The sequence below is a fragment of the Varanus komodoensis genome, unplaced genomic scaffold (genome assembly GCF_004798865.1).
Source record: "Varanus komodoensis strain SLA01 unplaced genomic scaffold, ASM479886v1 scaffold9, whole genome shotgun sequence".
Taxonomy (NCBI): domain Eukaryota; kingdom Metazoa; phylum Chordata; class Lepidosauria; order Squamata; family Varanidae; genus Varanus; species Varanus komodoensis.
Window position 1 is genome coordinate 2,297,626 of NW_025336598.1, and position 11,177 is coordinate 2,308,802.

General features: G+C 47.2%; 1 protein-coding gene across 1 annotated transcript in view; it reads left to right on the forward strand.

Moving 5' to 3' along the window:
• The first annotated feature begins 1,136 nt into the window (after positions 1-1,136).
• LOC123017180 (cyclin-dependent kinase inhibitor 1-like) overlaps positions 1,137-11,177 on the forward strand; it is a 24,769-nt gene continuing 14,728 nt past the window's right edge. The window contains exon 1 of the mRNA XM_044418343.1: positions 1,137-1,281. Coding sequence (XP_044274278.1) covers positions 1,217-1,281 — 65 coding nt within the window. The 5' untranslated portion in view covers positions 1,137-1,216. The remainder of the gene's footprint in view (positions 1,282-11,177) is intronic.

Consider the following 11,177-nt stretch of genomic DNA (forward strand, 5'->3'; position numbering starts at 1 on the left):
ATATTCTGCTGCACAGCACTTCCCCTCTCTGCTGGTTGTCCATTCCCCACTCCCAAGGGTGGGTCAATCAGTCAGCATTCCATGAGCACTGGACAGATGCCATCCTCATCTGTTTTAGAGTGTTTAGGTTTCCCTGATATTTGCTTTTCCATGTCTCATGTGTCACCTGTTCCAGTTTGGCTTCCTTAGGATCCACACCCTAAGAACAAGCTTTGTGTTGGTATGGATGCATTTTACATTTGACAGCCCCTCTTCACATTGATATCCTATTCAATACTCCATAGTCTGATTTATTGCTCATTTGTGCCATGATCATTTCCTGACATCTAGGTTTGTAATGTAGGAATATACAAAATTCTGGATCACAATGAAGCCAACTGGTGTGCAAATTGTCACTGCTGCAGAGACTGCAACATTCATGATAAATCAGCTATCTTGAGTTAATACAAACTTTAATCACAGGTATTTTCCCACACATTGATTGCACTCCCCTACCCTTCTTAAGCTTGCAACTTTTGTTTTCAGTTTTGAAAGGGGGAATTTATGTTGCTGCTTCATGTTTTGCTCTTTGGTATTGTTTAGGTTCCTCAGAGACTTGTAAGTACTCCATTGACCTGAACTGAACTGGACCAATTCCTGCCCAGAACATGTTGGCATTTGTATTTGGAGAATTGTAATGCCAAGTTCTACTGCTGCAAACTAAACAACTTGCCTTAGAGCTCTACTCACTACAACCTTCCCTTCACCTCACCTTGTCTAATTCCTGCTGCTGCAGCCTCGTATCACTTTCTGCAAAGCAGAGAAGGGGAGTTGTGTGTTATGTTTTTGGCTCCTTGATTTGCTTTATTTGGCAAAACTTTCTTAGTTTGGCAGGCAAGCAGGGAGCAATCACGTTGCAAATCCACGTGCATTGGGAGCCTGGACTGGAGCCCAAAATGTGAAAGTGAATCAGGCAAGGAATGAAGCAACAGATTTGCAAATGGGGCGGGGGGAAGGAGAAGCAATTTCGGGAGGGATACACTGTGAGGACAACCACTATACAGGAGGGGTCTGGGCCAGACCTTCTCTGCAGAGATCTGTGCAGTAACAAGAGCTGCAGAGGTTTATCAGATTTCTGAAGAGTAACGGAGGGAAGTTGTCAAATTCCCTGAATGTCAGCTGAACTACCCCGCGAAATTTGAAAGTGACAAGGGAAATCAATCTTACAGTGGCTGCCATGGTAACAACAGCAGGAGAACTTTCTTACCCAGAAGTCGAAGCAATGACTGCTCCACTCAAACTGTAAGTGATCGCCCACCTTTTACAACTTAGGGAGAAAGCTGCAGAGCACAAGCATCTTCATCCACAACTAATGCACAGTTTCAGGACAAGACAGCAGCTACAGCCCTGGTCATAAAGGCACTGCAGGGCACTACAGTCACATCCTCTGTATTTTTAGAGAAATCAGTCTTGCCAGCAGGACTTAAGTGTGTGTTTAGGGATTGCCCCAGCCAGGTAGGGTGGCCTGGAGGTGGTGGGGGGGGGGGTTACTTGGAAGTAAAAGCCATTCTTCACAGTAGAACTTACACCCAAATTGATGTGTTTAGGGTGACAGCTTTGATTTTAGCACCATCTGTATAAGGACAAAAGCCTCTGCTCATATATTTCCACTGCTCCATATATTGAGTCATTAAAAAAGTGGTTTATACTATCTGGTTTGTTTGGTGAGATTACTGAATTGAGCTTGGAGGACTTTTTTGTTGAAAAGTAGCTTATACTTTTGTAAATAAACCAAAATAAATGTCTTGAATAAAGAACGAGCTTTAAACAGCTGAATCATAAAGGTTGTAATTCCAGAACCTTTACCTGGGTATAAACTACACTTAATTCAATGGGACTTAATCTTCTCTGCAGACATGTACAGGATTGTGATGGAAGTCAAGGTCATTTAAGTGATCGGGTTGATTTTTCTCCTGTTTACTCTCAACTGGAAATGAGGCATTTTCTTCACTCTGTACCTGGAACCCGGAACTGGAGTTGCTGATCCCTGGCTAAGAAGAAGGAATGGTAGAGAATGTCAAAGAATTGTCATGTGGCAACACTGTTTGTAATCCTGCCACTATCCTACATTTAAGCCCTAAAATTTGATGCCAAGCAAAGATGTACTGAGAGCAGGCCACTCCAGATCTGTTTCTAACCTCTTGTGTATCTTTGTTTACTGAAACCATTTTAGCCCTGTTCTTGAGTTGAAAAGGCTTGCAGGGCAGCTTACCACCCAGCCAGAAACAGGAGTCTCCTGGCCTTCAGGCACAGAAGCCCAAAGGGCTCTACTGATTCAAAACTGTCCCTGTGATTCACAAATTCATATATTCATAGAACCATAGGACTTGATGGGGCCAAGAAGTCCATCAGGGCCAACCCCCTGTTGGTGCTGGATGCCAAGTCACACCATCTCACTCAGATACCTGTCCAGTTTTCCCTTGAATGTCTCTAGGGTGGGAGAGCCCATGACCTCTTCTTTTCATTTTCTTCAAGGTGCTTAATAATTTTCTCCAGTATTTTCCCAGGGATCGATTGACTGGTCTATGGTTCTGTAGTTCATTGTTTTTCCCTTTCTTGTAAATAGATACAACATCAGCTCTTCTCCTGTTTTCCAAGATTTCTTTAAGACTATAGATAGTGGTTCAGAGAGTTCTTCCACCAGTTCCTTTATGACTCTAGGATGGAGCTTATCAGGTTCTGGAGACTTGAATGCATTAAGCTCATCTCAGTGCTCTTCGACCATTTGTCTTTGATCTTAGGCTGGTGTCAGGTCCATCCTGTACTTCCTCCTCTGTATGTAGGTTGTATTTTTTTTTTGTGGGAGAATACTGAGCCAAAGTAGGAATTAAGTATCTCTGCCTTTTCATCTGTTATCTTTTTGCTGTCCATGTTGAGTTGTTGAACTCTTCTAAGTTTGTCTTTTGGTTTGTATGTAACTCTCATGCATGACGCTCCGACAGAAACAGTGACTCACGAGGAGACCTTGCACTTGGCACCCAGTGCCCAAGAGTTGACCCCACAACCCAATGCAGGGACGGTTGAACCAGCTACTGCATCTTCCCCTGAGCCCCAACACATTGAGCAAACGCCTGGACCTTTATCAGAGACAGAGAGTCATGAGAAAGAGGGAGCTGCAAGTTCTACGCAGAAAGAGGCAGAGCAAACTGTCTCCTCCCCCGCTGATGCTGATCTCTCTGAGCCGGAAACAGAAGATACAATAGGTGTTGCAGATTTCTCAAAAGCCGAGAACAGACGTCTTTTATGCAGATTTGAACAACTACAAAGTAGACAGCGTAAGAGGGAAGAAAGGCGTGACTTGGGAAAATGACCCCACGAGGGCTCAGAGAGAAAGAGAAGCTATTATAGGGCTGACATCTGCTTAGCAAGGACCGCTATTAGGGAACTTATCTATAGAATTGTAAATCTTGTAGACAATTAACATTAAAGGACTTTAGTTTTATTGCTCTACAAAGAGTGGAATGTTTATATAACTGGCCCTCGACAGTAACTGAGGAAGGCTTTTTTGTTTTGAGCAGGACTCGCTAGCCTCAGTTCATACCCTGCTTCAGCTTTCCTGACTCCATCCCTGCAAGTCTTTGCTATCTGTTTATACTCTTCTTTGGTGGCCTGTCCTATCTTCCGCTTCCTATACATGCCCTTTTTTGCTTTCAAGTTGTCTCTTAACTTTTTGTGGAGCCAAGAGGGCTTCCTTTGTTGTCTTTCACACTTTTTTTAGTTCTTGCTGTGCTTTTGAGAATGTCTTTAAGATTTGCCATTCCTCTTGGACTCTTTTTCCCGTTAGCAGAGGATTTTACTTAACACTGTTTTGATTTTCTTAAAGTTAGCCCTCTTGAAGTCTAGGATACTTGTTTGGCATGAGTTGACTCTTGCCATCTTCATAACTGAAAGTTCAAAAATGGCATGGTTGCTTTCCTGCATGGAACCTGTGGCTGCTACTCTGTCCACAAGATCTTCCCTGTTGGCACATATTAGGTCAAGTGTGGCTCTTCCTCTCATCCTTTCCTCCAACTTCTGCTGGAGGAAGTTATGAATGACACATTCAGGTTACATAGAAACATAGAAACAGAGTGAGTCAGAAGGTGTCTCCCGGGCCATCTAGTCTGATCTCTGGCACCAACCGGCTTCGCTCACAACATGCCCACCATGTGGACGCCCAGCCTATTCTTGAACACCTACACCGATGGGGCCTCACCAACCTCTCGTGGAAGCCCATTCCACACCCTCGGGGTCCTGACTATCAGGAAGTGCTTCCTGGCATCCAAATGGAACCTTAGCTCCCTGAGCTTTGCTCCTCTGGAGCGTGTCCTGCCTTCCTCTGCAGGGGAGAATAGGTCTCTAACCATCTCCATGTGATATCCGCTCACATACCTGTATGTCGCCAACATATCCCGAGTCTCCTCCAGGCTGAAGAGACCTAGTTCCCTCAGTCTCGCCTCATATGGCATCCCCTGCAAACCGGCCACCAACCTCGTGGCCCTACGCTGCACTGACTCTAACCTGGCTATATCCTTTCTGTAATGAGGGGCCCAAAACTGAACACAATACTCCAGTTGCGGGCGCACCAGAGTCGTGTAGAGTGGTAGTAATACCTCTCTTGATCTAGAAGCCACACTTCTGGCTATGCAACCAAGGGTGGTGTTAGCCCTCTTGACCACCGCATCACATTGCTGACTCATGTTTAGCCTGCAGTCAACTAGTACCCCGAGGTCCCTTTCACAAGTGCTGCTCTCCAGCCACTTGTCCCCCAAACCTGTACTTATGACACCTATTCCTAGACCTTGCACTTATCCACATTGAACGCCAACCTGTTGTCTCCTGCCCACTTCCATCGTCTGTCCAGATCCTTTTGGATCTGGAGTACCTGCTCCTCAGTTGTGGCCATTGCTCCAGTTTTAGTGTCATCTGCGAATTTGATCAGCAGACTATTCACCCCTTCTTCCATGTCGTTAATGAAAAGATTAAACAGGATCGGTCCCAGGACAGAGCCCTGGGGGACCCTGCTTGTCACTGGCTGCCATCCCGATGATTCCCCACTAATGGTTACCTTCTGCTTTCAGTCAGTCAACCATGCCCTAATCCACCGGACAGTGCTTTGGTCTATCCCAAAACTCCTCAGTTTCTCCACCAGGATATCATGGGGCACTTGGTCAAAGGCCTTGCAGAAAGCCAGGTATACCACATCCACTGCATCCCCCCCCATCTAGCCATCTCGAAAACTTGTCATCGAATTCCACAAGGTTTGCCTGGCAGGACCTGTTTTTGAGGAAGCTGTGTTGTGTGGCTGTCAGCCTCCCTTCCCTATCTAGCATCACTAGATCTCTCTCTATTATGAGCCTTTCCATTGTTTTTCCTACAATGGACGTAAGGCTAACTCATCTATAATTCCCCATGTCCTTTCTACTACTCTTTTTGAAAATTGGGACCACTGATGCCACCCTCCAGTCCTCTGGAACTTCACCCGTTCTCCACAAGGTCTCAAAAATGGAGGCCAGCGGGCGTGAGAGAACCCCTGCCAACTCTCGAGGTACTCTCGGGTGTAACCCATCAATCACTGGATCTCCTTCCTCCTTATTTAGCGGTCCCACCACTTGTCTCCCCTTCCTCTTCCTATTTACATGCTGAAAGAAGCCCTTTTTGTTGCTCTTGATATTCTTGGCAAGTCTCAGCTCCTAATCAGCCTTAGCCTTGCGAAGAATCCTTCTGCAACGGGCCTCCTCCTCCCGGTATACCCTTTTGCCTATTTGCCCCAGTACCCATTTCCTACGGAGGTTCCTCTTTCGTCTAATCCCTCTAACCACCTCCTTTCGCATCCATGGCGGCACTCTCCTCTGCCTCCCCACCTTACTGACTAGAGGTATCGTCAAGGCTTGCGCCTCCAAAACCTCTCTTTTGAGTGCTATCCACCCCTCCTCAACTCGCTTACCTTCCAGTAACGTATCCCAGGAGACTTTCCCCAGTCTGGCCTTCAGTTGGCCAAAGTTGGCCCTCTTGAAGTCCCAGCTTCTAGTTCTCGACCTGCTGCATGTCCCCAGTCCCCTGATCTCAAAGCGAAGGATGGAGTGATCACTCGCATCCAGAGCTCCCCTAATCTGTACTTCACCTATTAGCTTCTCCCTGTTGGTCAAGACCAAGTCAAGGATGTTTCCCCCCTCATCGCCTCTCGGACCCTCTGTGTGAAAAACACTCCCTCTATAGCTTCTAGGAAGTGAGGAGACCTGGCTGTCACCGCCGAGTGAGTCTCCCAATATTCGGGGGATTGAAATCTCCCATAATTATTGTGTCTCTCCCCCAAGATATCCTTAGAATCTGGCCTGTCAGAACAACATCCAGGGTCTCAAGTTGACCTGGAGGGCGATAACATACCCCCCACTGTCAGGTCTCTTTCCCTGTCAAAACCCCTAAGTTTCACCCAGGCTTCCTCTACCGAATCCCCATCTGTGCTGCATTCTATCTCACTGCATCCTATCCCTTCCCTGATGTATAAAGGCATGCCCCCACCTCTCTTTCCTTTCCTGTCCTTTCTAAAAAGGTGATACCCCTCTATGTTTACATTCCAGTCTTACCTTTCATCCCACCAAATTTCTGTGATCCCCACCAGGTCATACCCTCCCTATTCCCAGGAGAGCTTCAAGCTCTTCCTGCTTATTACCCATGCTCCTAGCATTGGTGTACATGCACCTCAACTCCTTCCCACCGCTTCCTTTCCTTGGAGTTCCCAACTTTCTCCTTCCTCCCATCCTCCCTCATACCTGACCCCTCTCTGTAGGAGTCCTGTCAGTCCCTGCAGTATCTCTAAAACCCTGCTCACAGAGCCCTGATCCTCCCCCCACACTTGTCCAGTGCAGACACATTACTGGGGGGCCTGATCCCCCCCCCCAGCTCAGTTTAAAGTCTTCCGGATGAAGCTCGCTAGAGCATCTCCAAAGGACCTTTTCCCCGTCCTCGTGAGGTGTAACCCATCCCTTGCCAGAAGTCCATTGGGAAGAAAACGAGTGCCATGGTCGAGGAACCCGAAGCGTTCCTTCGGGAACCACACCCTAAGCCAGTCGTTCACCTCGGAGGTCCTCCTGTCCCTTCCTGGCCCAAATCCCCGGACAGGTAAGATTGACGAGAAGGCCACTTGGGCCTTTAGCTCCCTGAGTTTCTTCCCCAAGGCCTCAAAGTCCCTGCTGGTCCCAACCACACCCTGCCTGGCCACATCGTTTGTGCCCACATGGATCACCAGGAGTGGCTGGTGACCCCCGGAGCGAACAAGATGCTCCACTCTGTCCTTCACATGCCAGATGCATGCGCCTGGCAGGCAGCAAACCTCCCTTGTCTGCAGGGGTGGGGTGGCACACTGCCGTCTCAGTGCCCCTCAGCAGGGAGTCCCCAACAACAATCACCCGCCGCCGTACCTTCCCTGCGCTGGTGGGCGGCCGTGCCCTGGCCCTTGCCTCTCCTGCAGTGGCCCCCTTGCTGCCTGACGTCCCAGGCTGGGGGTCCTGCTGGTCCCCCGAGGCCTCATAAGCCCCAGCTTCCCCAAGTGGAGAGAACCTGTTTCCCAGCTCCAGATTGGTGCCAGGAGAAGGAGGAGGCCGTGCTGGCCTCCTCCTCCTGTGGGTGACATACCTCCATGTCTCCGCAGCTGCTCCTCCCGTGGCCTCTCCCTCAACCCTCTGTCCGGGGGGGGGGCTGCTCCGGGGGGGCCTGGAGAGCTCTCTCAGCCCTCAGGCACCTCACCTCCTCTTCTAGCAGGGTCACCATCTTGCACCGGGGGCAAGTGTATCCCTGCCTCTCCTGGGCGAGAAGGGCAAACATGTCACAGCTCTTGCAGCGGACAGCAACACCTGTGACTCCCGCCAAGGCCATCTCCTGGTCTGCCATCGGTATCCCTTCCGAGACCTTACCTTGGTCCCCCGCCTTGTTTGTCCTGCAGTTCCTCCCACTCGCCCAGTTCTCCCAGACGAAAACCCACTAGCACACACGCACAAGGATAAAATAAACTTAAATTTAAATTGGAAGAAAAACAAAGCACAGCACAGCACAAACAAAACAAAACCAAACAGACAAACAATCAAACAATCAAACCTCTGTGTCTCAGGGAAGGGCCCAGGCCGTAGCCAAGGGACGAAGACAAGGGATGACGTCCCACCCCTCTGCTTCCTCCTGGCCCCTCTAGCCTCTCTGGCTCCGCCCCCTTCCTCTCCGCTGCTCCTGGTCCTCTGCTCCCCTGCCCAGCTCCTGCCTTGCCTTCACCAGTCCCCTGGCCACTCAGCACTCTCTCCCAGCCTGTGCCTCTGGGAGAGGCCAGAGCCAAAGGTTTACTTACATGAGTTTGTGTGCAGAGCACCTGTAACATCCTGAACATCTCAGTGAGTTCAGTTATCCTATGGAGTTATTTCTGAGTGAGAAATAAATTGAATTGCTGTGGACTACCCAGAGAGCTTCAGCTATTGGGTGCTGTAGAACCAGTCTGTGTGGCTGCACTCTGTTTGTTTACTTCAGTCTAAATCCTACATTTTTCTTCTGCTGTGGTGTAATATAAGTTGTTCTTATAATGGAAAAGAATACCTTTCAAAAAGGCCCATGCTCCATCGTAAATAGTAGGCACACCTGTGTGTATCTCTGAGGTTTCCATGTTCTTTGCCCATCTGGCTAATACCTCTCTAACGCTTATCTTGCCTGATGCTTTCATTGTTCATATTGGGATTGTTATTTGCTGAGGCTTGGCAGGCCAAAGTCCATTGCTTGTGAGTTGTTTACTGTCCTGTACAGAAGCAAGAGAAGGGGTGAGACTCCTATAGGTTAGCTGTGTTGTCTATCAAGACACACCTACCTGCAATGCCAGTCCCAGGGAAAAAGAGCATATTGCTCCAAGGGGAGAATCCTGGACCACACTTTGTGGCTTAAACAGATTCAGTCTCGTGGAACTTGGTCTGCTGATCCTGAGGTAATCTGCTTGAAAAGAAATTAAAACAAGGTGCCACATATTTCATATAGCACCCTATTATCAAGATCATTTTGTATAATTTAACTGGAAATTAATCTTGTTCAGAGAAGTTTCTTCCAATGTTAAACTTACTGGAGGGTTGCTTTTTAATTGCCCCTTGGATATTCTTTCTTATTAGCCCCTTACTGTCTGCCTCTTTACTGGATTTTTATATTATTTTTCATAACAGAAAGAACTTTTTTGCTGTATGAACATCTGAAAAAGGATACCCACCTCTACAAGAACTGTCACTGGCAATGAAGGGAAATCATTGTTGCATTGATCTTGCAGAAAAAAAGTGTAAAAATCTGCAATGGGGGGGGTCAAGTTAAAGGCATAGGAACCCCAGAGAGCTGTGGGAGTATTTTGCTGTTTACACTGAACAGATTACATTTGCATTTTAAGTCACAAACACAGAGTTTGGGGGGAAAAGATGGAGGAGAAATGCTGAAAACTGGAATGCATCTATCTGTCAAAGAGGTAATCTGGATTTTCTTAAGCATGGATTCTTCAAGAGAAAAAGGACAACACAGAAGCCAACTTAGTTAAGAAGGACTGCAAGATAAACCCCACTCAGGATCACTCACCTTAATTCAATCACAGACTTTAAGGTGGACCAGAGAACAAAAGCTTCCAATTGTGATTTCCCATATGCAGAAATTCTGTTAAGGAAGGAAAAATCTAATTGCAGTACAATATCTTTGAATGATTGATGTGGCCTCCACTACCTGAAGCATTCAGTTTACCATACTGTCTAAAAGAGAGGACTAAGATTTCATTGTATTATTAATCATAATGTGTTTATCCCAGTTTTCTTCCACTGAGTTCAGGAGGCTGAACAATGTCTGTTCCTTCCCTATTTTATCCTTTCAACAACCTTCCTAAGTAGATCATTGGTAGAGATGGCCATTTTAAATAACACAGCTGGATTGGTCAATATGCTTCAGCCACACTATCTTGCATAAACTTTATAATAAGGCTGTAAAGTTGGTAAGTGCATTTGTTGTTATCCCATATTGTAGCTTGAGCAGGAAAACTGCCCCTCTGTTGCTTTCTGTCCTGGTTGGCCCAAGCTGCCACTGGATGAGATGGGGCAATGGATCACAGCTTCCTTCCTCCACAACCCCACTCTGTATTGCTCTCCCATCTTTCAGTCACTAAGCCACATCAGCTGGCCCTCTAACCTAACTACTGTACCACATGGGATTGCCAAGTTGTCAGAAACAAATGTGTTTACTCTTGTGTGCTTAGAATTACCTTAATATGCAGGAAGTAACAGGTGACATTTTACTTGGCATGGAGATAAAACATTATATGTATGCTGATCATACAAAACTAGGGGGTTGGCTTGAACCTTGGCAAGCCTAGCTGGAAATCTAGATGTGTCTGCTTCAGATTCCATCTGAGTTATGCAGGCTGAGCATATGTATGGTCACAGAGAAGAAAGTTTCACTGAATTACATGGGAGTCACTCTCAAGTAAGCAAGCAGCTTTCTTATTTATTCCATGAGAGGAGTCAGCATGTACACAATGAGAGTTCAGTCTGAATCAACATGCTTAGAATTGTGCCACAAAGGTTGCTACTGTCTCTCATCCCACAAGAAGAAGAATCTCCTATATTGCAGGATTGTTTATATGAAATGAGAATTTAGGAAAATCAGATATAGGTTCCTAGTGACATTAGTCTAAAACTCATTAGTAAAAAAATTAAAATGACTTTTAAAATGCAACTGTTTTGAATTACTAGGATGTCTGGTAGGGTTATCCAACTATCCTTTTTCAGGTACAGTGGTACCTTGGCTCACGAATGCCTCAGTTCATGACCAAATTGTGTTGCAAACAAAAATTTCATTACAAAATTTGACTCATGTCGCAAACTCCACATTGGGTGGCAACCGTGATCGCGGCCATCTCCCTACCCCCACCCCCGAGTGGGGAGATGGCAACATTTGTGCTGGGGGGAGGGGGAGATGGCCACGATTGTATCCGTCTTTCCTGCATGAGCACAACTGTGATCTCGGCCATCTCCCCTCCCAGCACAATCACGCCCGTCTCCACCCACCCCCAGCGCGCCTGTGTTCATGCCTGTCTCTCCCCCCTCAGTGCACTTGTGCTTGCGCCCATCTCTCTCACCCAGCGCACCCACGTTCACACCCATCTCCCC